Source organism: Aphis gossypii, chromosome 1 (genome assembly GCF_020184175.1).
Source record: "Aphis gossypii isolate Hap1 chromosome 1, ASM2018417v2, whole genome shotgun sequence".
NCBI classification, from domain to species: domain Eukaryota; kingdom Metazoa; phylum Arthropoda; class Insecta; order Hemiptera; family Aphididae; genus Aphis; species Aphis gossypii.
Genome location: NC_065530.1, coordinates 71,401,887 through 71,428,448, shown reverse-complemented (window position 1 = coordinate 71,428,448; position 26,562 = coordinate 71,401,887). Strand labels below are relative to the sequence as shown.

The 26,562-nt window shown below is 31.6% G+C and overlaps 1 protein-coding gene across 2 annotated transcripts in view; it reads right to left on the bottom strand.

The window, feature by feature from the left end:
* Positions 1 to 947: 947 nt before the first annotated feature.
* LOC114127163 (mucin-17) overlaps positions 948 to 26,562 on the bottom strand; it is a 77,220-nt gene continuing 51,605 nt past the window's right edge. The window contains exons 2-18 of one of the 2 annotated variants that reach the window (XR_007605314.1): positions 17,483 to 17,539; positions 9,483 to 16,355; positions 9,197 to 9,414; positions 8,754 to 9,126; positions 4,788 to 8,693; positions 4,458 to 4,699; positions 4,254 to 4,383; positions 4,046 to 4,192; positions 3,853 to 3,975; positions 3,531 to 3,784; positions 3,219 to 3,470; positions 3,044 to 3,149; positions 2,853 to 2,979; positions 2,646 to 2,760; positions 1,755 to 1,835; positions 1,604 to 1,691; positions 948 to 1,465 (exon numbers count right to left, since the gene is read on the bottom strand). Coding sequence is in view for 1 of the 2 variants with exons in the window: in XM_050204598.1 (XP_050060555.1) it covers positions 1,659 to 1,691; positions 1,755 to 1,835; positions 2,646 to 2,760; positions 2,853 to 2,979; positions 3,044 to 3,149; positions 3,219 to 3,470; positions 3,531 to 3,784; positions 3,853 to 3,975; positions 4,046 to 4,192; positions 4,254 to 4,383; positions 4,458 to 4,699; positions 4,788 to 8,693; positions 8,754 to 9,126; positions 9,197 to 9,414; positions 9,483 to 16,355; positions 17,483 to 17,539 (13,037 nt within the window). In the remaining variant the exon portion in view is untranslated. Of the gene's footprint in view, positions 1,692 to 1,754; positions 1,836 to 2,645; positions 2,761 to 2,852; positions 2,980 to 3,043; positions 3,150 to 3,218; positions 3,471 to 3,530; positions 3,785 to 3,852; positions 3,976 to 4,045; positions 4,193 to 4,253; positions 4,384 to 4,457; positions 4,700 to 4,787; positions 8,694 to 8,753; positions 9,127 to 9,196; positions 9,415 to 9,482; positions 16,356 to 17,482; positions 17,540 to 26,562 lie in introns of both variants that reach the window. The other variant, XM_050204598.1, reaches the window with a different exon arrangement.

Below are 26,562 nucleotides of genomic sequence, written 5' to 3'. Positions count from 1 at the left end.
TGTATTATTATAATAATATACACATCATTAAGGGTGTTATTATAAATTCCTGTTTTCGTTGCCTATTAAATAAAATCAACTATTTATGGCAGATATCATAATAAATAGGTAATTGATCTACAGAACGGTTATTCTCTGATTTGGAATGAATTAAATTATATTTAAGGTCTTGCACTTTGGATGATATTATATTATACGACAATATTTTATCTAGATTTATATAAGTTATATAAATTTATAATATATTAGTTCAATGGCATATATATATAGAAGGAAAGGACTTGGAAGTACTTTAACTTCGAAAAACTATTATGCTATGGCCTTCTAAATTAAGTATTTAGCAAGTAAGTACTACATGAATATAATATATATAAATTAGTTTTAATATTGGAATTTAATAGTTGGAATGTGATAAAATTCTGTGATTAAGAATAGTTATTCTAAGTATATTAGTACAAGTATGACTTGATCCGTTAATATGATTGTATTGAATAGGTACTATAATTATGAATTATTAATAAATAATAAGTAATAACACACATTTATAAAGGAAATTGAGATTGGTTTTAGTTGTTTTAGATTAACACAATGTATTTTTGTAAATATATATTATTTTCTTCTAAAATTACGTACCTACTCGTATGTACTTTATACATTATAATATATAGACAATAGACATTTATTATCAAATTATACAGATTATGTAAACAATAAATAATTTTATTATTTTTTGAAGCTTAGACCTTTTTTTTGTTCATCAAACAAATAAATCTCTTCCTAAAAACCTGAATTCTCCTGGATGTCAATTACCAGGGATTCAAAATTTCAAATATAGCTCATTTGTTTGAAAAGGTTGGCGACCCCTGAACTACAGTATTATTATTTATTAGCTATTAAATGTCGAAGTATAGGTATTGATAATGGTAGGTAAATAAAAACAAAACATATAAGTACACAAAATCTTTGTTAATGTAATTTCGAAAGATGACAATACTTTTTTGGCACAAATAAGGCTTGGTATCCTTAAGGACTAATTTTAACTACAATTTAAAAACTATGTCATCAATTCAACGAAACATCATTAATCATTACTTTGCTAAAGACATTAAAACATTTTTAAATAAAAATATAAAAAGAGGTATTGTCGTTTCATTATGATTGATCTTTTATAAGATAATCACAAGAAAAGAGAATATCTCATAACAAATGAACTTCCGTATCAATATTTTTAAGCATACAAAATTTAATAATAATATACAATTAAACTAATAACAAAATTACCTATTTATATGGCATTGTGTATCATTTATATTAAATAGACTATAGAGTATCATATATAATATATATTATAGACTAATATTAATATTGTTTTAGGACATTAAAATATAATATCATTATACAGTAATAAATTAAAAGTACAGAGTTTTGGAAGCTGTACAACATAGGTATAACATAAGATGATTATCTGAAACATTCATTTTTAATATTATTTATATAATATACATACATGATATTACTGTGTGTATAAAATTAGCGTTTAACAAATTCTTGAGATAATCAATCCTTCTAAATTGACATGTATCCTTTTTAATAGAATACTCACATCACTGTTAATAATATTATATATGGCATGAGCGGGTAATTATTGATCAATTCCGTCACAAGGAATCGAAATTTGATGTGTCACTACCCTGTAATATAATACAATGATTTAATAATTAAAAAAAATGCTTATTTATTTTCTCTTTAATTACTCTATTATCTGGCTTATACAGTTTTGACTGAGGCATTAGATATGTGGAGCCCAAGTCTCGTTCAACCATCGTATGACCCTCCTAGAAAATTAAAATTTTAAATCTGTGAGTTTTTTTTATGCATACTTATAACTACAGTACCATATACCTAACATAATTTAATAATTAACTGACTGGTCTGACTAATGCTTAAATCAAAAATCAAAATCATGGTCTTTATGCACACTTTACTGAGTGTAATAGTTTTAGTATAAATATTTGTATACTTGGTCAGTATAGTCACTAATCCAATAAGATTTTATTGGTTAAATTAGTTATAGGTACCTATAACTTACGTGTATGGCGTTTAAAAAATATGAATCATTATTTATTTAATTGGGTGCAGATTAACAATTATTATAATATAAAATATGTTGTATCACCGAATCGTTCGAATTAACCAATTATGTTATTTAAAATGTCTTAGGTAAGAGTAAAATTGAATGATAATATTCGACATTAATAACATATAAATATTAAATAATATGTCGTAAGTATCCTCTTAGTGAGATTTCTATATACCTATTAATATGTAATTTATTATTAAAATGTATAAACTGTATTAATAATGTTAAAATGTATTGAAGAAAAAGTTTATTCAGTTTGTTGACACACCTAACTGTCATTTATTTTTACAATCTTTGATCCTTAAAATAGATTTTAAATACATTTCACATCAGAGATGTATAATGTTATGCAGTTTTTATTGTATACGATATCGGTTTATTATTTTAATACAATAATATAATGAGATCTATGAATTATGATAATTGATATAGGTATATTAAATGTTATTTCACCATAAAATAAAAATATATCATGTACAAATAGCATAATAATTATATTTCTTACGTCATTCGTTTTATGCGAATACTGTGATTTAGATTCATAATGGCTTTCTGGATGATAGCATCTAGTTGGAGGCTGAATGGTTGTCTCATCGAATGATCTTGCTACAGACACAGTTCTATATAACATTGAATTGGCGATTAATTAATAATTGTAATTTTATTATTAGTGAAATATTCATTATGTAAATATTTTTGTAAGTTCAAGTACCTAGCGGCTGTGGTTCTGCCAGTATTAAAATCTGGTTTATCATCTTCACGACACACATATGCTTCGTCCAGTTCTTTAGTTTTTACAACTGTAGCTGAAACTTCAAATCCAGCAGACACTAGTGCACCTGTATTAAATAATATTCGTTAATACTATTTTTGTTTTTCAAACCTGGTTAATTTTATAATCACCTGTTGATGGTTTTCTTGGAGCAGCATGTTTCTTACGTTGAGGTGGTTGAATTTCTACAGATCTCTGTGTTGAATCGCTAGGTTTTCTACTGCTACATCTTGATCCCTATACAACATAGAACATATATACATTATAGTTGTATTCAAAACGCTGAATAATTGTAAATCTGATTACTTTTGTAGGAGTTTGTCTGGAGTCCATATACGACATGGCTTTTTGTTCCGGTCCAAAAGTTGACATAGTCAATATGGATGGTGGCGCTTGTTGAGGACCCGGCCGATATTTGGCCCTCGGAATCATTACAGTAAGACTTCTATCTCGTTGTTCTAATCCACTTCGCATAGTACTGCCTCCGTGACTAGATGGAGATGGAGTTTTCATTTGGGAGTGGACGTGTGCGTGAGTTTGTCTCTGCATGTTTACAACCTAACAATGCAGTCATGATAATATAATATGCTCCATATTATTAATTTATACAACACTTACTTGTTTGACATATGGAGGTGGTGTATGGTCAACGCTTGTTTCGCTACCTGTATCGACACTGATCATTGCTCTTTTATCACCTCTTGTAGTGGCTATCATATTTCTATAACGTCTGAAACCTATAACTGGACGCTGAGGTTGATATAGACCCATTACAGACTCTCTGGATTGCCTTTTACAACAAGCCATCAACAGACATGCAATAAGTAGAGATAATAACATCACTCCAATGGCAATTAGTCCCAATAGTAAGACTGAAAATATCATGATATTGATAGTATTAATTAATAAATAAAATTTATTGCGTTATTAAGTTATTTACCTTTTAAATTAAACTGACAGTGTTTACCAGCATACCATTGGAAACATTCACAAATCGTTTCATCTTGATTACTTAAATAACAAGTTCCATGATAATTACATAAGTCGCATCCAATAAGTTCAGCTAATAAATAAATTATAAAATAGTTTACGCTCAATGATTTTATTAACAGCAGTATAAAAAAATAACTTACAAGAACAAACTCTGCCTGGAAATTGGGTGTTATGTGATAAGTCAGAAAATCCATCTTTGCAACTACATGTATACGTTCCATGTAAATTAAAACATTTGGCATTATCTGAACAGTCATGGAACTTTGAATCGCTACATTCATCAAAATCTAAACATAAAATATTATAAGTTATTTTTATGAAATTAGTATAAATTGTTTGTAATTTTACCCTCAGCTGATAATTGTTGTAACTGGTCTCGTGCGGCAAATACATCAGTTCCTCCTAAACTATAGTTTGTAGCTCTGAGTGATTTTTTTGTTGCTTCCCACAGTTTAACGTCTTCTGCATTTTCAGATAGCTTAAAAATGCAAGTATATAATAATTTAAAATATAATTAATAAATTAAAAATTTGACTATAGATAAAATATTACTTGTATTATATATGAAACGACTGCTTTATCGCTATTTTTATCCGGTTCAAACCCTCCAACTATTACACCATGATAAATATCTCTTAGATCTGACTGCATTGACATACGATTTAATCCTTCTTTAGTGGCTTCTGTCAATTTCTGATATTGATTTGAACTAGGATTTTCTAGTTGTGTAGAATATTTAATGGGCTCTTTACGGAATTTGTCTAATACTAACTTCATTGTATATGTGTAAGTAGCTAAAACATATTATATTATAGACACAAATTATTTATAAATACGGATAATATTATAGCACATATTTTTATCTTAAAACAAATAACTTACGTTTACAAGGTCTATCCATAAACATTCTTGCAAAACCCGGTCTACAGACGCATCGCATTGTATTTTCTACTCTTTGACATATTTCATTTTTAGATGCTTTACATTCAGGTCGACATTCAGTGTCTGATGAATGGGTGAGAATGCCACTTAGTAACACATCACTTGGTCCTATTTCATTTGTTTCATCGGGGACTTGTATTTCTGGTGGTATTCCATTATTTCCGCCTTTTTTATCCGTCATAACTACCAATAATGTTTCGTTTTCATCTTGCGGTATTTTTATTGTTTTGGTTTTTGTGCCTTCCACAACTGGTGCTTGAAGAACTGGGTCAGAGCGAATTGGTACTGGAACTGTAGTTGTAATTGTAGACAGGACTTGAGTTGGCTTCACCAACGTATGAAATTCAGTTACTGTGTCTACTAATGTTGATGTTTGGGTTTTAGTGAGAACAAGTGTATGAGTAGAAGGTTCGAAACCATCGCTTTGTAAAACTGTTGTTTCTGTTATAGTTACTGACAATGTTTGTGTATGAGTGACAAATCTCGTTGGAAGAGATGAACCTTGATGTAATTGCTTGTGGAATTCGTCCATGAACGATGGTCTTTCTGGAAGTTGTAAAATTGTTACTTGAGGTCTCATTTGCGTTTTTTGCTTTGGCGTTGTAGGATTTTCAATTATATTTTCATTAGATTTATCTTCTGGCTTTTCTTCTTTCTTGACAATAACACTTATAACACTATGATAATCAGTTGTTTTACTTGTTGGTTTACTAGGTGTTGTATACGGTTTTATAGTTTCAATATTTCCAATTGTAGAAGTCAATGCTGGAGTTTCTGTTGTGGATTGCACCGTTTCTATTTTACTTTCTGTACTTGAAATAGGGCTATATTCATACCATTTAGTCGTATCTTGAGTGACAATGGTTGGTATTACATGTGTTACAGGATCACTAAATATAACCGTATTATCTTTAGTTTTTTCTTGTAAATGTGATTTTATACTCGAACCTTGGCTGAAAACTTTACTTTCCGCTTTTATTATTTCAGGTTTTTCTTCTTTATATGTTGGTCTATATTCAGGTCTTAAATTTAGCGACGCCTCCCATTTTTTAACAGGTTCAACTTTAGCAGTAGTAGACAATGGTTTTAGGTTCATTTCTTCTTGATTTTTCTGGGGTATTGATGGTCTTCTATTCAGAGGTCTTTCAAATTGGTATGGAGGAGCGGTTGAAGGTTTTGGCTTAGGTTGATAAGGTCTCCTAGACACTTGAGGTCTCTGTGTAACATTATCATATTTTAATGAATGTGTAATAACTGGAGGAGGAGATAAACCTAAAACTTCATTATCACGATTAGGTTTTACAATAGACGGTTGAGGTGTACTTCCTTGGCTGTCTAAATCATTATTATCGTGTTTGATTGTTGGTAAAGGTGGCAATTTTTCGTCCATATTCATCGCTTGTTGAATATCATCTCTTGGAGGAAGATTAATTACGTGTTTATTTTGTTTAGTCACATTATTTGTAATTTGTTCGTTGGAATGTTGAATGTTATACTGTAGATCAGGACGATTTTCGTTAGGTACTACAAAATTTCCTGGTTTTAACTCTGTTGGTTCTTTGTTATTTACAGGTTGTCCGATTGATAATGTTTGTTCTTCGCCTTTAAAATTACCTTTAATAGGTTTTCCTGTAATTATTGGAGTTCTATCTTCATCTGACTCACTACTATGTACTCCAAATGGTAGTTCTCCAGGCCTTAAAGGAGTTTTTTTAGATTCTTGAGTTACTTCACCATCTTCGAATTGTAATAAATCATCTTCAACTGACAATGCCGCATCAGGTCGCCTTACAAATGAGTTAACTTGTGAGATTGTTGGGGGTGTTAGATATTGATTGTTTTGGTTTTGTGGTTTTAGAACATGAACGGGTCTTGTTTTAACTTCTCCTGTTTCGTTATCATATAACACTACATGATGCGATTCTGAATCACCCACAGTAATACCTGCTGGAGAAACTGGAATATCAATGTGCATTGCATTTGCTGGTATTTTGGATGCAACATTATTTGTTGGATTTAATGTACCATAAATTTCTAATCCTACGAAACCTGGATTTACATGATTTTCTGGGTATGGCTGTGGGTCATTAAAAATTTCTCCTTTTGGACCATGGCCACTTGCTGGTTGATCACTATATATTAATGCTGTTTGGCTACCATGTGGAATTACAACCTGAGCAACCTGAGATGGTTGTATATTTACTAATAATGGATCAACAGCAGATTGTTCCAAAAATGATGGTTGATTTGATGTAATTAAATGTTGGTTTCCGTAATCAACTTGGGGTTGAATATTTGGGTTTGTCAAGACCAATGGTTGAACATCAGTTACAAACTTTGTTGGCCAAGGATCCGGCTTCCTTAGCGGTATAATATTAACTTCTGATTTAATTGGCGCATTGGTTAGCTGATATTGAGCTTGTACTCTGTTTTCGTGATATCGAATAGGTTGAGTATTTTTTCTATCAGTATGTGTTGATGGATGTTTTATATGTTCTCTCGCAATATTATTAGGAGCTGATATTTTATCTTTGAACTGCTGTGGATTAGGAGGAGGTGGAGGTCTCATACCAAATGGTATTTCTTCTTTTTTAAAATTTTCCATTGGTGGTCTTGGACCTAAAACTGATGGTTTACCAATAATTACATCACTATTTGTCGTAATTACTTCGCCGGGACTGATAGGAATCCCACCAGACAATAAAGATGCTTCAACAGGTGGTCTTGCCGGTCCAACATGTGGGTGTCTCTGATCAGTGTCTGGATATTGTTGACTCTCTGATCCATCTGAATCTGCTAGTCCACCAACTGGTATATATATTGGAGCCCGACTTGTTGTTTCTTCATGTTTTACTGGTTTTGGCGTTGATTTTTGTAGCACATGCACATTTTTAGTTTTTTGATCATTTTTCAAATTATTTTGAATAATACCGGCAACAGCACTAATAACTGGCTTAAGAGCTGTTAAGCTACTCCCTATTGTTCCGAAATCAATCAGTCCTCCAACATCATTGTTATCTGGCTTAACAGGTATTGAATGTGTTGGAATTTTTTGTTCCGACTTAGGTGGAGTGTTTTTTTTTGGTGGCTTTTGGATTTCAGTCTTTTGTGAAACTTTACTAACACTTGATGGTTTGATCGTTTCTTTAATTTTTTCAGTTGGTTTATAAGTGTTTTCATTAATAATTGGTTTTTGTGTTTCTTGAGTTTGAATACTATGAGTTTGGCTTACTTCAACTTGTTCAGTAGATAATAAATCATTCATAGCAGTGAATTCTATTCGTTGACCATTATCTAAAGTAGCAGTTGCAGTAATAGGTATTTTTTCATTTTGCACAGAAGAACTTATAGAAGATAAATAATTTGCATTAAATAGCGAAGTGTTTAATGATTCAGTTACTATATTCTGGACAATTTTAGTTCTTGATTTAACTTGCGTAATTGATGGATTTTTACCTTCATTATCCTTCAATAATGTGGTAAAATAAGTAAAAGTTGTTAAATAAGTTTTAGTTGCATACAAATGAAACGGTAATTTATTAACAGTAGGTGTAGGTTGTATTTCATCGATTTTAGTTGGTATTAAATATTTTTCTGTTACTACGTCGGAAGATACAGAAATATCTGATTTTACGGTAGTATGATCTCCGTCTTGAATTGTATTGAAATATGTATAAGTAACATAATATGTTTTAGTTACATCCGTTATTGTATTTTCTGCTTTTAATTTGGATGTATCCATTGTTGGTGTATTGTCTGTCTGTGTTATAATGACTTGTGTTAATATATCTTCCGTACTTACAACAGTATAATCTGGACCATCACTCAAAGTTTTAGTGAACGAAACTATATTAAACAAAATATGATTATTATCCCTATGCCTATAAAATATTTAAATATATTTACCTGTGTTTAGATAGGTGTTAGTATTATGATAAGCAGGTTCAGATGGTTGTAATGGAGTAAGAAACTCATGAGGAGCTGTAACTGTGTTAGCCACAGTTTTTCGGCTTGTCATCACTAGTGGGATATCACCATCAACGATAGTATTTAAATATGTATATGTTGTGTGATATATGCCTGTTTCTAAACTTGGACTGGCTGTTAATGTAACTTGACTAAGAGTTGAAGTAGGAGTTATTTTATTCACTTCATCTGTTACAACATTAGATACCACTTTTTCACGACTGGATACTACAGTAGCTTCCCCGTCAAGAAATGTAGTTAAATAAGTGTAAGTGGTTAGATATGTTTTGGTAACAAATTGATTATTCATGCTCTAAAATAAAAAAATTTTAAGGGAATAAAACATTGCTATATATTACAAGAAATATTAATTTGAAATATACTTGTTTTATGGGATGAGGTAGCATCATTAGCATATGATCAGTTAACGTGCTTGGGGCAAGTGTGATGGGTTTAGCTTGTGATGTAGGTAATACCCTTAGTACATTGGCTTGGCCAGGATATGTACTTTTATCTCCAGCGACGATTACTTCGACACCATTGCTCATCTTTTTTGTTGCAAAATTAAAACGCCTTTCGTCAAATGCTCGTTGCTCATCAACTATAAAATAATAAATTAAGTATTAAATCAAAATTCATCATAAAAGTTATTATAAAAAGACATCTTACCTTTGGCGTCAATATTAAAGTCTTGTGGAATTTTTGATAAAGTAAAAGAAGAATTTTCCCTATCACCAACATTGTACAAAATGCTTGGGGTTAAATATTTTTTCGGGTTTTTTGGAAAATCAAACAGAAATACGTCCTTAATAGGTAGAAAGTTAGGCGCGTTTCTTTTTGTTCGATTTTGTGAACTCCAGATTTTGGATTTTACGACTTCCCGCTGAACTGGAGTATCAGCGGAGCCTTTCAATAAAAAATGACCGGTAGTTTCTTGGTTTTGCTGAGAAGAGGGCTCAACAAGTACTACATTTACTTTTGTAGCACGATTTTCAATTTTTACATTTTTACTCACATCACCTAATATACTTTCTAAGCTTTGAGTTTCTTCTTCGTTATATCTTTGGACTTGATCATCGTCAGTAGATGATAAAAGAATATCATCAAATTCAGTGGCCATTATATTCATTACCGACGAAGGTTCTACTTCACGTTTTCGGACGGTTGCTGTTTCATCATAATTTACAGTTGATAAAATAGTACTAAATTCTCCTGGCCTTTTACCCGATACATATAATGTCACAACACTTGCTTCAGCGGGCTGTATAGGGGGATCGGGTGGTTTTTTGGTAACACTTTTTTTTTTCGATGGTTTAGTTTCATCTTTTAATGAAGAATCTTCATACTTCGGAGTTGGTTCAATTAATTCTTGATGGATTTCCTCTTGTGTAGAATCAATACTACCAATCAAATTATTTGACGGTGTGACTTGTCCTAGTAGTTGAGCTTGAAGCAAGGCAGGTAATAATAATGTATTTAATTGATTATTGGCTTGTTGGACTGTAGGAGTAGTAACTATTGTTTCAGTTATATATTCAGTTGCCGTAATAACATTTGTAGAACTGTCAATCACTGTTGTAGATATGACTTTTCCTCTAAAAGTTATTGGTAATACTGTTGATGTAGAATCGGTTACTGTAGTCACATAAGTTGTACTTTTTGTTTTAAATTCGGTTGTTGGTAATTGAGGTGTAGCCATAACAGAATTTAATGCTAATAATGGGTTAGCTGTTTGCTGAATTCCTAAATTACCCAATAGTAGTTGTGACAACAATAAATTTGCTAATGGTGCATTAGCTATTTGTTGTGGCTGAATTGTGTTTACCTCAGGTTTAACTTCATATATGGTACTTGGAATTATATGAGAATAAGATGTCTTTCTTCCTCTTATATAAGTGGGTGTAAACGTAATACTACTTGTTGGTTGTTCATAAAGAACAAATTTGGTTATTTCGGTTGCTCCATTCGGTAATGTTTCAGTAACTTCTCTAAGAAGTTGAATTGTTGGATAACCATTTTTACCTGCTACAGTACTGTATTGATGAGGTCCAAGTATTTCAATACTGGGCTTTGCAGTTAAAACTTGTTTGTATTCCGTGTTTTTTCCAATAATTATAGGTATTGTTAATTCTGTGGGTATCTTATGTGTAACTGTGATCGACCCATCAAAAATAGTTTGAGTATTTGAAAATGTATTCAAATCTTCTCTAAATCGGGTCCGTGTGTTTTGTCTACGAGCTGAAGGTGTATAACGTCGATTATTTCTTACTGGTTCTGGTGTTGTAGTTGGATATCTTAATCTAGATAATCTTTTGGATGTAGTAGTTGTTTCTTGCGGCACTGGGGGTCGCGTTCTTCTAAAATTCGATGTCCTTGATGTAGGTGCTGGAGCCGTTGTTGTTGGAGTCTTTTCTCGTAATGTAAACTGTGATCTTCCAATATTAGAAGAAGATGTGGTGGGTGTTAATCTTTGTTGTTGTTGTTGTTGTCTAGATCGACTTGGCTGTCTTTTTGGTGGTGGAGGAGGTGTCCTTATTGGCGCTGGAGTTTCTTGTTCAACATAATCATCTTCATAATAATAATCCACAGCCGTATTTTTAACTGGTTGTCTACTTCTGTAGCTTCTGCTATTATCATTTCTATTTCCAAATTCTATTTGCCTTTTTGTTCTACTTCTTCTACTATTAAAGGGTCTGATTTGAACTTGGTTATTATTAAAAGTTCGACTTCCTCTTGATGGTCGCTCAGTTTCTGATACTGCATTAGATTGTGTTTCAACTTGTGTAATAGCGCTGTCTATATTGTCATCAAAATCTTCGTCAGTTTTTACTTCTTGTTGCAATTTTTCTTCATCGAGATTTGATTCACTCGTTACTTCTTGTTCCTGTTCCTTTTTACCAAACCCTCGTGATGGAAATAGTCCATTGACCGGTTTTGGCCGATTGCGTGTAATTAATGGACTTGGTGTTTTTGGTCTTTGAGGTCTAGGTGTAGTAGTAGTTGTACTTGTTGTAGTTCTTACTGTTGTTCTTGCCGAATTTCGTCTTGGAGGCTGTGTTGTAATTGAAGTTTTTGGTAATGGAGGTCGTCGAAGTTTTAATAATGGGTTATTTCCTCTTCTTGACGACTCTGTTGTTGTTGTAGACGGCACAGTAATACTATCATCTTCCTCGTTGTTAGAAATTAACAACGTTTCATCAGGCATTAATGATGTGCTTACTTCATTGTTATCTGGTACTTCTTCCGTACTAGTTGTTAAAGTACTTGAAAATCGATTGTAATTCGATGATACTGTTGGACGTATTCTAAAACGTGATGGTGTCGAGTTTTTGGTTGTGGATTCTGGTAGTTTTGAACTTGTTTGTCTTTGACTCAAACTGCTTCTTCTAGAACCACCAAAACTAGACACAGAAGATGTTGGTGATATTTTTAATGTCGACGAAGGTGTTCTACTTTTAAAATTAACCGAGGCAGATATTATTGGTGTATTAGCACTCTTAGACCTAGAATATTTTCTACTATTCGATGGTGATGGTGTTATTTCAGGTACTGGTAATGTACTAGATTTTCTTACACCAGAAAATCGGTTTCTACTTGAAGGCCCTAAACCCTTTTCATTTGTTTTTAATGCCGGAGTTGCAACTATAGTTGGTGTTATACTCCTGTTTATTGTAGCAGCACTCAAACTATCGGTAGATTTCTTTTTTGGTTGAAATGTTGGTCTAGGCCTCGATACAAACGGTCTTATTACTGGGAATGTTTTTTTTTTAGAAGAATTTTCATCATCTGATTCTTCACCTTTTTCTGTTGTAGATCCATTTTCACCCTGTGAACTTTCAATTGTTGCTGGTGATGGTGATATCGGAATTTCACTTTGGAAGATTTCATTAAGTTGGGTTGAAGAAGCTTTCATTTCTTGAACCGCAGTTGGTTGAACTCCTATTTTAACTTTAGAGTCACTTTCAAATTCTTGTGTATATTTTCCATCTATAACTTTTCCTATTACTTTGGTTTCGTAATAAGTTGTACTTATATCTTTAACACTAGTACCTTCAATTAAACTAATTAAACCAGTACGATATGTCTTAGCACCTAGAACTGTTGTAGAAGGTTCACTGTTCTTTTTTTTGTCGTTAACCTTGATTGACGATGTACTTTCTATAACTTGAGCATAAAGTTGATCAATATAAGTACCAAGTGCTTTTGTTGTGTAGAATGTAGTACTTACTCCGTCTGCATCAACGATTTTACCTTCATTTAATGCCACAATCCCAGTACTTTTAGCATTAGGCTTTACATCACTTGGTGATGTATTTTTAATAATATTTGACGTGCTTTCAAGTATTTGGACATATAACCCATCAATGTAAGTACCATACACATCCGTGGAAAATAATGTGGTTTCTCCATTGTTAACTTTAAGAGTTGTAAGTGATGATAATGATCCTGTGGGTTTTAAAACTGCGATTGGTATGCTCGTATTTAATGGAACCCCTGGTGTGGTTTTAATAACACTATTTTCACCTTCAACATCATCGTTGTTTATATTCTCTTCGGGTTCTGTTGTATTTAATATATTAGTTACAGTCTCTAATCTACTATTAACTACAGTCTCATTATCAAGATAAGATGTTGTAAAATAAGTGAATGTTGTGAAGAACGTTGTAGGTGTGGTTGGACTAGGCTTTTCAGTGGATATTAATTTAGTCATTGACGATGGTTTTATTGTGGGTGTTATTAAAATGCTATCAGAAACCGAAGATGATACAATATTAGTCGAAGTATCTTCTCGACTAGTTACTAATGTACTGCCATCTTTGTAAAGAGTTGTCCAATAAGTGTAAGTAGTGAAAAAAGTTACTGGTAATGTAGATTCTTCATTATTTAATGTATCTACTTCTGTTGGTTCAACTATTGGAGGAGCAGCATTCGTTATAGTTTCAAATCGACTTACAACTTCGCTGGAAGAGCTTCCTTTATAAATTGTTGTAAAATATGTGTACGTTGTGAAACTAGTTTGTAATTGTGTTGGCGATGATTCAATATTTTCATTTGTTTCAGAACTTTCCATATCTTCATCTTCATCAGTTGAAACTTTTCTTTTAATATTATTTGATGATATTGACTTCGTATCTGCTATCACCGATTCACCAATTACATCATTTAATGTTTTTTCTTCGTCAATAATGTTGTAGTTAGTACGGTTTCTAGTTATTGTCATATCATATTTATAAGATGGTGTAATTAATGTTTCATTGTTTTTATCTATTTTTGTATCTATTTCTTCTTTTTCTGTTTCCCTATCTACAGCTTCTGGATCGTCCATTAGTTCTGTCGTTGTATTCGGTACTTTAAGTAATGTAGATTTTATTTTATTTTTCACCACTGTGGGTTGAATGAGTTGGGAAATTGGAATATTCAAAGGCTTAATAGCATTATTATATACTTCAGTGTGACTTTTAAGATTATTTGATCCGTCCGAAGAACGTGTTGTCAAGTATGTATATGTTTTTGAAAATGTTTTGACAATACTATCATCTAATGGAGGTGTAGCTAACTCTCTTTTGAAATCTACTGAATCTAATGTAGAAGCAAATAAATCATCAACTGGCTTATGCAAAAAAGCAGATGAAGGTCTTCCTGAACCGACACGTGTAGCTAATACTCTTGGACTTCTTGCTGTCTCATGTACCATTGTATTCAATATGCTACCTTCTTCTCTGTCAAATAAACCAGCTACTGCTGGATCTGTAGCCAGAAAATCTTTTTCTAAAGTAGACGTAATAATATTTGTTACAACTTCTTCTCTACTTAAAACACTAGTAGTTGATTCTTGGAAAAATGTTGTTAAGTACGTGTAGGTCGTGTATAAAGTTTTAAATAACAATTCAACTTCTTCTTCTTCTTCTGCTTCTTCTTCTGTCGGTTTTATGGTTGTAGGACTCATTTCAGTTACCATTTCATCTTTAGAGTCTTTAATAATAAGTTTTTCTGTCGTTATTTCCTCTTTCATCGGAATAGTCGTTAACTCAGAAATTTCTTTATCTTCAGACTCTTTTTCAGTTGTAATTGTCATCTCCTCCGTTGTAGTTTTAATATCTTCTTCCTCAGGAGTAGTTGTAGGAATATTTTCAGTGGTAGTTGTAATCATCTGAGTCATCGTATTATCACTCATTTTGGTGGGTTCTGGTGATAATACAACCCTAGACTTTACAGATGTTGTAGTTAAAGTGTCATCTACAGGTATAAAGAAAGTTGTTAAGTATGTGTATGTTTTATACAATACGTTTTCAGAAGATGAAGTTGGTGAAACAGTTTCTTCTTCTGGAGTAGTAGAAATTTCTTCTTCAGATTCAGTTGTCATTTCATTCATATTTTTTTCTGTCGTTATCTGAGACTCAGTTGTTGTTGGAATTTTTGTCATTGGTATTTCAATTTTTGATGGCTTAGTTGTTTGTGATGGTTTTGATAATAATGTTGATACAGTTTGTTCTAGCTGTGTATATTTACCATTAATGTATGTACCATAAAAGAACGTAGTTAGTCTAGTGGTCTTACTATCAATAACATCCACACCTCCAATTGTTTTCAATAAGCCTAATGCTTCTTGTTCATTGTTAAAGACTCTTGTAGTTTCTGAAATACGACGAGATAGTGGTTCTGTTGGTAAAGCCATTGTCTCTTCTGTAGTTGCAATACTGGACTCTATTGTACTACTATATTCAGCTTTTTCTATAGTAGGTTCTAATGTTTTAGTGGACTGTGATATTACAGATTTAGTTGGACTTATTATATCTTCCGGTCGGAGGGTTGCTTCACCTTTAATGCTCGTTATACCTGTGGCTTCCGGTATTGTTGGAGTTTTGGGCATAAATATTATAACCGTGTTGCCAACTGTTGTCATAAAATCTGCAAATCCAAAATACGTAACGGTTTCGTATTTCTTTATCTCTACTGGCTTGAGTCCATTTCTAAATAAATTCTTTGATGATCTTAATTTATTTCGAAATGAGTCTTCACGTTTGGTTGTAAGTTCCACTGCTGGCAAATAATCTTCGTCATTGCTTTTTACTGTAAAGGTTGGCAATCCATTTTTTGCATTTACCTTTGCTGGTTTAATAGAATCTGGAGTGAAATGTTTTCGAACTGATATTTCCTGTCTAACAGATACATTAGAAGCATTCGATTTATCAATCGGTTCTGGAGTTGTTGAAAATTCTAGTTTTCTTCCTTTTATTAAATTTGTTTCTTCTTCTTTAGTATTTTCGAATACCTGTGGATGTCCTAGGTTATCTAATATTGTTTGCAAGTTTATTTCTGGGGTGTCATGTCGGTTTGTTGGTTTAATATTATCATAGAATACCCGAGAACCAGTACTAACTATATGTGCATAACGGTCACCAACGGTGGTTCCAATAACGTGGGTTGCATATTCAGTAGTAACACCGTCCTGGACGAATGTCCGTGCCATCGAAGACAATAATCCAAGTGTTGGGGATGTCTTTTTCTTGCCATTGTCGTCCAGCAACAGGACAGTCACATCTAAACGATAGGGGGGTAGCAAAGTTAGAGCGACAGAACAGACAAGAAATTACACATACATCAAAACATAATATGATATTTATATATACAAAAGTAAAGCGGAAATTATTAGAACGAGTGAAATGTAGCTATACGCGATTATATTCCAACTTATTTTTATTTTAGTTATTATTTTTTTAAATTAATTGAAAACTAAAAGTTGAAAAAATAATTTATTTTAAATTTCTAATTTTTCAATATCAATCAAAGCAATTAAGTATTATCATAATTTTTTGAACTGTATTAATTAATTATTCGTACATTTATATCAAATAAATTTCTATATTTTATGTATTTAATTTTCATTTAAGAAGATATTATAATATTATCTTATAATAATTATTATGTAGTTATTTTTAGTATTAACAAAAACAAATTGTATTATTTATCGACTTAAGTATTTATTTTATTATAATTTTCATAATTATCACATTATGTAATATCTATTTTATTTATAATAAGTGAATGAGTTGTATATTCATCTCATAATACAATTAAAATCTTAGGATATGTATTCATAAATAAAATGTATGTTATGATGTAACAATTAAAAATTTATTATAAAACGTACTTCAAGATAAAATATGTTAGTTCTAGCATTGGTTATAAATATTAGTGTTTAGTGGTTCTAGTAACAACAATAAAACATTACGTATTCAAATTTCCGTACTTTGATCTAATAATTACATATTTTATATATTTAAATTTAAATTAACTTATTATTTATAAATTATGTTTTTATTATATTTAAATAAATTATTAAATTTTAAAAATATTGCTTCAAAGTTTAAACAAATAATACCTATTATATAAACCATAGGTATATGCTCAATTTTCGATAAATACTAAAATTATAATTTTAACTATGAAAATATACCATAGCATTTATAAAATATATAATTTTAAGTAATTGTATGTGTGCACAAAACTACAAAAGTTTTTTTTTATTCGATTATTATGTATTTTTAATTTATTTTCACTCGTTCTATAAAATGGCTTAACAAACCTCTACCAATGTTATTATTATGTTCATAATTAATTTACATTAATAATATGTACAAACAGTTTTAAATTTGATAAAAACTTACCACCATCCCTTTTGATCCTTTCTAGATTTTTATCTTTTTCATTGAGCAATATATCACCTGAAATGTAAATATATAAAATATTAAATCATCATTATTATACACAAATATTTATTTATTTCATTGATAGGTATTCGTCATTTCGTCAATGGCCATTGTGGTGTCTATATTGTAAGTAACGTAAGTTGTAAAAGTTGTTACCTATATCGTTTTGTTTTTATTTTATTTAAAATATTTATAGATACTAGTGATATAAATGCAATTATACTTATAATATAAATTTTATGTCTTAAATTTATTGGACGCTAAGATTATTAATGAATAGATTTTAATTTCATAAATGTCGTTAACATAATATGTACAATGTAAACTTATATTGATGTACACTTTTTTTTAAATTTAATTCTGGTGCAGTTGAAAATGAAATGATTTTATTGCTGGTCAATAGATAATATTGCAATGATACTTATGGAAAAAATTAGAAAACAAAATATGCAAGTATTCGTTTAAAATAATATATAATTTATTCACAATATAAATATTCATGTATTATATAAATTGTAAATTTAATTTTACTTCCTAATAATTTACGCTCCGCGAGTATGATTTAAATATGGGTAAATACATTACAAATAATTGGACAACACAATAGAAAATCGCTTGTGATAGTATTACGTATTGAAGCATTATAATAAATTATGATGTTGCAGGAAATAAAAATAGGTTTTCATTGATTCGTGGTTTTATATACTAATAATTGTCTTCAAATTTGTTTGGATTGGTAAGTAATTATTGTTTTACAACCGTAAAGGACACTTACATTTCATAATAGATTATTTATTTATTTGTTTTTGTTGAGGATAATATCTTGTATTCTGAGTTAGAACCATTATTGTGTTTATTTTTTTTAACGTCTTTTTAAAACAAAGTATAATACCTAATCGTATTATTTTAAGTTTAGGGTGAAAGGATAACAGTTGTTAATAAAGATAAATTTTTTCACACGCGTGAGAATGAGAGGATGAAAGATGGCTATCGGTAAGTACATCGGGTGCAGATATAAAAAGGGGCTATGAAAAATGATGTAGTTGAAAGTATCTAATGTAGAAACCGCTTATTAGGTAGGTAAAAGTTGCCAAGATATGTATAATATAATACACATGTCCAAGGCACGATATTGCACAGGGGGTAATACATATTATATGTTGGATAAGAACGGGGAAAGAAAAGGCCGAGAGTCGAAATAACGAAAAAAAGTTTTGTGTGCCTAGGTGTATTTTGATACAACAATTAATTGGGTATTATGTATTTTATTTCTGAAAGAGGAAGAGAAAAGTACCTGATAGACCTATTCGACAATGTTCCCATATGTATTCCAATCGATACCTAGATCCTTACGATCGCGGATCGGTGGTGTAGGTCAATAATAATGAATTGATTTATAGTGAAAAAATTACGTTCTCTTCTTTTTTTTTAATCTAATGATCATCACATATTATATTTAATTTTAATTTTAATGCTTATTTCGAGGTTTCTATAATGCACACAACTATAATGACCGAAATTTATGAATTGAAATTAAAAAAAAAAAATGAGGTGTACCTAATTCTGATAACTCTGTATTAGGTATTAGAAATTGTTTGAATTATATACCAACTTAATGTTTACCTATTTTATGATTAGAATTACTAAGTATATGATAAACTTTATAAAATTAGTAACTATACTATAAGAAAATATTTTATACTACATCAATACAATTATAGCTGGTCTATAGTTCGAAGTAAGAACTGTATTTATTTATGAAATCAGTATTGGATCGGAGTGGTCAAAAATGATCATCAATCTCATTAGGCCTTCAAATTATCCTTTATAGAACGGTATGTTTCAGTCGTTCCGCATCGGTGGTGGCAACGATTTCCGGGAACTGGGTCGAACGGCGATGTCGTAACGACAGAATCGAGTCATGTTGAATTGAATTACCATAAAATAACATTGTATCTGCCTGTATATTTAACTAAGAAAATTTGCAAGTAAATACACGAAATAATAATGATCGATGCGAGAGAGTTGCCATGAACGAAGCAATAATTGGTTTTTCGAGGGGTTTGGCGCACTTACAACCTGCAGCAGATAGAAACACCGCTGTGGCATTATGTTTGCCGTTAATTATGACGTTATCGAAATGACATTCTTCCGTTTAATAACCGTTTGTAAAAGAATACACATAGGTACGTGTGCACGCGCTTTGTGCCGTGAGCTTAAATATTAAAGCGATACTTTGGTAATTTAGGTCGCAACTGGGTCTGGCCGTTGTGGATCATAAATCGCGCACATTCTTCGAACGCCCCTCCCGTGAGTCGTCTCACCGGTGCGCGGTGTGGCTAACCGGTCGGGTCATTCATAAAACTGACAGCGATTTACGCACTATAAGTTCTTCCATCGACCAACGATGGACAGTATTATTATAATATTATGTTATGCGTGTATAGTATTATGGTATGGAGACAATGTGTATAGTAATATTATACATACGTTTCGTCGTAAATGCATATAATATGAACCACCGTCGATCGACTTGCGAGTGAATCGATTTATAAATTACAGTAAAAACTCAAAATCGTCGACAACTATTAAAATGTATACAACGCTTAGAACGACTAACTAATAAGCCCAAGAATCATGTTCCTATCGACGACCGTGTATGAGTAGTGAAGGCAAGTTTTAAATTTAAGGCGGCAAACCACACAACTCGACTGTAATCCATTTTCTTTTAATTTTGACTTTAGTTTCGACTATAAAAAAACGATAGTACAATCATGTTCGTATACGGTACTACGCGTTTATTACTCGAGCAGAAATCAACGTTAAAACCTTCAGGACATCACGTCTTCGGACCAAACGTGATGCATCCTAAGAAAATCACGGATCGAGATCATATAATACTCAAATACAATTTTTGCAAATCGTACGTGGTGAACGTATGGGCAATACGTTAAATGTTTTCTCGGGATTTTCAATATCTGAGCAGCATACACGTTGTTGTTTTACGGTTTGTTTATATTGCAGTCGACTAAATACAACAACTATATCATAGTATCATACGATTACATTGATCTGCCAGTGTACACCCCCACGAAGTCTCGCACGTGCTCGCGGGTCCTATAACACCATTGATGGTGTTTTTTTTTTCACTTCCAAAACGAAAAAAGTAAAACTATTTAATATACTCGGCCGACCGAGTGGATTCGACCAGTGACCCGGTGACCACTCCGAATGACGCAGCTAGCAAAGCGAACCGTATATTAAACTGCACTGTGCGTGTGGCCTCCGGTAATGTTGTCTCGGGCTCGCGATTATTTATTTTTGTTGTTCAGCGTTATAAATGATATATGTGTTTCGCAGCACGTTGATCATCATCGCCGTCGGCTTATAATATTATTATTATGTGGGTTAGTGTGTGACTGCCGACCGACCGTCGTTGCAGCAGCGTACCCTTTTTCAGCAGCGGCGAATGTGTGCAATATACGCACACGTTATAATAATATATGTCGGCATATACGTATATAATAATACGAGTTGGTCGGCGAACGCGAAATTGTTATCGGCGACCGGTTCGTGTTACCGGCCGGCTCTTCGACCGCCACGTGATTATATTATTATTATTATTATACGTCCGTCATATTATTGTGTTTGCGTGTATAATGATATGCGGTGAAATAACAACAACAACAACAATAATAGTAATAACGTTGGTGTTACCACGCGTATTACCATATGGCCGCGATAATAAAATATATAGTCGTGTACGATGGTATAGTGGTGACCACCGGTTGATTGTTGTAGTCCGGCGGGGTGGGTCTGACTTAGTGCGATCGAGAGTTCCCATCTCTAATCGAACGGGTCCCAGAAAAGGTATCGTCGTTCACCGAAAAATTCACGCAAACTCCCGGAAATGTAAGCGACTTGACGACCCCGATGAAAAGGACGTCAACGCTCGTACGCATATTCTTTCGGTTTTCAGCGTTGTAAATTTGATCCGACCAGTGACAATACCAAACACACTTTTTACATTGTTGATGAATCTGGCCGAGTGGATCAATTTAAAATCTTAATGGTTTTATTTCATTTTTTTCGAACTTTACGAATTTAATGTTACAACTTACAAGTGCCACTTTTAGACAAATCACAATTTATTTTTTTATAGACACGCGGAGGAGGGGTGAGTTGGCATAACGTTATGAATCGTTTTTCGAATTCTATGATTCATTGATGTTAGTACATTTAAAAGTGAAAGACATCAATAGTTCCTGCATTGCACTATTGAAACTTCTTCACTATCATATTATAATGCTGTCAAAAATACGTCTCGTTCAACGTGATCTACAACGAGCATGCGATTACACTAGTACACTACTATACGCAGTGTCGCTTATCAAAAACTTATCCTAACCAGATGCATACATAGGTATATTACGTCGACCAACCTATATAATATTTGCGATGAAAATCGGACACACGAAAAACCGACGTTTTTTTATTTATTTTATGATATTTGGTCTTATCGTATGAATGGTCACGCTTTAGAAGTAGGTACTATACATGTCTTACAAACAGGTTCTTGTTGTTTTATTAAAAGTGAATGATACATAATGTCTTATGGATTGTATATAAAATACAGTATGTACAATAAATTTTTGGGTCAAATGTTCAAAAAAAAAAAAAAAGTTTAGCACGCGTGAATCAAAATGCAAAAATCTTATTTATTTTTTCACGAGCAGGAATAATCGTGACCTATGTTTTATTCGCAAACCGCTAAATTATATTCATCTACTTATACATGTGATTTATTGAATATGAAACGTCCTATATAGTATGTCATACTGTAAGTCTGTAAATATAGTATACCCTATAAAATAAGTATAAATTACCTACTGTATTACAAATAACGATAAGATGATATTTCTTATGTATCTTTTGTTGACTATTACCTATATGACCCAAATGCGTTCTGTTTCTCGATTTAAAACAATGATTAAACTGAGTAACGAAAATCCGATTGTGACCAAAACCAAACTATAGGTACTAATCAAAATATCAAAATCATACTACAAACTATATTTGCTTTAAGTATACTTTATACCAGTAATATAGCCTAATCAGTCACAATTGAATAATTCAACTGAACCTCATGTTTCAACGTCATCAACAGTAAAATAAATTGACGGGAAACTAACCTAGTCATTGCCTCCGAGTAACAGCAATAATATTGTTATTGCGAGAAAAAGTGGCTGTTAAATTTACGATGCTTTGTGTAACGGTGAAGATGAATTTATCAAAGGATGACATCTATATTATATATGAATGACGGGTTGGCCATAAATGGTAGTAACTGCGTTTACACGCATGCATATATGTGAACCATTGGCGTTTTCTTTTATAAAATCTTTCGTTTTTTTGTAGTATGTTTCGGAATATTATGTTCGTATAGAATTTGTGTTCACGCTAAAACGTACCAGTAATTTGTACATACTGACTTTCCCGTATGTTTATTTCAATATCGTTTTTAAACATAAGGCATGTTATATAACCTGCAACTATGTTTCATCGTATAAGTCGTATTTATCAATATGGGATTTTTCTAAAGGTATTTATTGTGAATTAATATTATGATTAATTAATACTTCGAGATAACGTTTAAAATAATTTTAAGCTTAATTTTAGTTCTGGGCTATTTGTAATATCTTCAACATTTATATAATATGTATAATTGACTGTTAAAGAATAAGGGTTTATTTTGTTAGATAAATAAATTTTATTGTTGTATAAGACGTTATTTGCGGTGGGTTTTAAGCTCATTAAGACGTCTGATGAATAGTTGAAATAAATCAGTCAATAAATGAAAACTTTTTGCAGTTATATTCCAAACAATATTTTAAAACTACACATCAATTATTTTTGAGTGATGTAAATAATTTGAAGCGAGCTATAATAATAACGTCGACAGATGAAACAAATGTATAGAAAGTTCATTGCAAGTCCAGCGGTGTGATAATATTTTCATTAAAAAAAAAAAAATACAAAGGTACCTAATCATTTTTTTCTTTATCATCTTAAGATGACTCCAATAATAGTCTATCGTTGTAATCCATGTCGCATAAATATACATAAATTATGCATCTAAGAAAACCACTTAAATTATCGTAAATTGGTTTTAAAAACTGTACTATTTTTAATAATCTGAAACGACTACCTATAGGTATCTATGTATACAAAACTCTTCAGAAATTCGTCGGCATCGTGTAATGATAATATGTATGTACACATACGCCACACACGCATTATAAAAGTTGTCGGTATCTATATATGCAGATACATTCTCTTTACTCACACCCGTGTTTGGTACGGAATCCATTACGTGTTTGAATAATATTTTAGAGAGATGTTTGTTTTCAACTGCAAACGCCCCGCGGCGTCATTACATTACTTATATGGACGTTGGTTATAATCGTTCGTGCGTCGTTTGGTTTAACGCTTTTTCTTCCTACACAATAAGCTTCTTCGTCAAACCCGTACAGCAATAAAATACATCTATATAAGACCTACCATCCATGTGTGCTTAGACGTGTAACTATACCCGAATATCTCTGTCTTAATTGTAAACCTAGATGGCTAGATATATAGGTAGTGTACGTGTTACACTGCGAGATTACACGTTAAAATGTGTTATGTTCTGTGTTTGGAAGTAAACGTGTACTAGTGTATTATTCTAGAAAAAGTTTCTGCTCTTTTTCACTCGAGTGACTTATAATATAGTTGTATGTATATGTACTTTAAACATGGATTCGAGTTGTGTGTGTGTGTGTGAAGTTTGCTCTGTTCGTAATAAAAATAATAGCCATCAAAAGTCTTATAAAAAAAATTATTGATTGCAATAAATAACGATTATGTTACGTATGGAATTTAAATCTCGTATGGGCGAAATAAATAAATTGATTTTGGGCGAAAAGCTGTCTATCCGTATATAGATACCGGTATTATATACCAATATAATTACATAAATATTCCAAAGGCACTGAAATCAGGTTTAAACCACCTATATATATTATCATGAAGCATTTAAACAGGTATAGCGAGATAATTAATTTATATTTAAATAGTACGAACAAATCGGTCATGCGTGATTCTATATATTGGTGTTGAGTAAGTTTACCCCTTAATGTGGTTCCAATTACTTCGATTCCTATAGGTTATTAATGAATAATATTGTATAACGTTGTATCTAATGTACCTGCTGTACGGCAACGGCTGATGTCAAATCGTAGTCTTTTTCTTTACTGCGCATTTAATAATATTATTTAAAATCAAATAATCATATTATAGTAGTCCAAGATTTAATGACGCCAACGCCAACGCGTTCTATCTTTCTTTTCGCCTTTCATTCGAATTATTATTTTTTTTCTTTTTAAACACGTGCCTTATCCAAGCCAACTATTATAATATGTACACACATAAGTAACGTCGGCTATTGACCACGAATTAACCCGTCGGCCGTCCGGTCACGTGTCACGATTAGATTACACGGTCGATTAAACCCACGGATTACAATAACTATATACATATAGTACCATACCTATGTACCATACATCTGCTCTGCCGGTAAGACGTGCAAAACATTGTTAGTTCACATGTCGCCCGGAGACGCATGCATATTATTTGATACTTTTTTTTTATTCATCTTGTCCGCAATGATAATATAGACGGTAGATATAATATATTATGTTATGTTGTGTTTTCGTCAAAACCTGATTAAACACTTTCTACTTATTTTAAAATTGATATCTACAATAAATAAATACCTACATACAAATGAGTTGTTTTTTAAGTATCCGGGCAGAATTGTAGATCTCATACGGTTTGTTTAAACACGTTATTTAAATCACATTTTTTTTCCAATAAACGATATTATTGTATTATTATAATCGACGATCAATAAAAACATGTATATATTGTGCTAACCGTTTTTAAAAATTCGAAAGTGATGGGAAATGTTTTGTGGGACGTAAATTAGGTTTTTATTTTATGGTTATTGTCTGCAATTAACTAAAAATTCTCTGACCTTCCTGGGACTCATGAGAACTATTAAAAGTTTGTCCAAGTGTGTACATCCATGGTTTTTAGGTTAATTAGTTGTAATAACATATTATGTTCAGGGTTAAGACTTATTTGTGAAACTAAACCAAATTGTTTATTTATTATATACAGTAAAACACATTCATTCGAAACTCACAGTAGTATAAAATATTTCCTAAACAATCAATAATTGTCAATAATATGTCGAATTTTTATGTATTCAACAGAACCCGGAAAAAATATGTGTCGTAAACAAAAATATCACCACTTCAAGACATTCTACTAGGGGGGAGTTATGTGAGTTACATAACTAAACTACTATATTATAATCATACGACATTTGATTTACATCATTTTTTCAAACATTGAATTACATTTTTTAACAGTTTTACGTTTAACTTTGTAGATATTTAAATAATTTTAACCTTGTACACTATGTAAAGATTACATAATATATTTTATTATTAATTTTACTCCTTAAAGTAAAATATTGCATTAGTTTGGATTCTTTAAAATTGAACTAAAGTATTCTTAGTAATAAGTTATTATTATGAATGCCAAATTATATCATATAGTTTTAATTCATTGGAAGTCTGTCATTGTCTTAGTTAAAATAATAATATATCATTGTGCAGGTTTACGTCGTTTATGAAATATTTGCTTCTAACATGATCGAAATTGCCGTTATCTCCTTTCACGAACCCACAGAATATATTTTCATCAATACTCGCTGACTGCATCAAACGATTATTGCTCTGCAGTTTATCTTACATAAGTTGCAGTGTTCATATATCGTGCCAAATCGTCTTATTATACAAAGAATGTGTCAGATTCGTGTGGCCACTTAAAGTGCACCCGTAAAACGAAAACTGTGTTGATCATGTAACGGATATTTACATATTATTATATAATATAATATGATGACTGTCAATATATTATATTACATATAC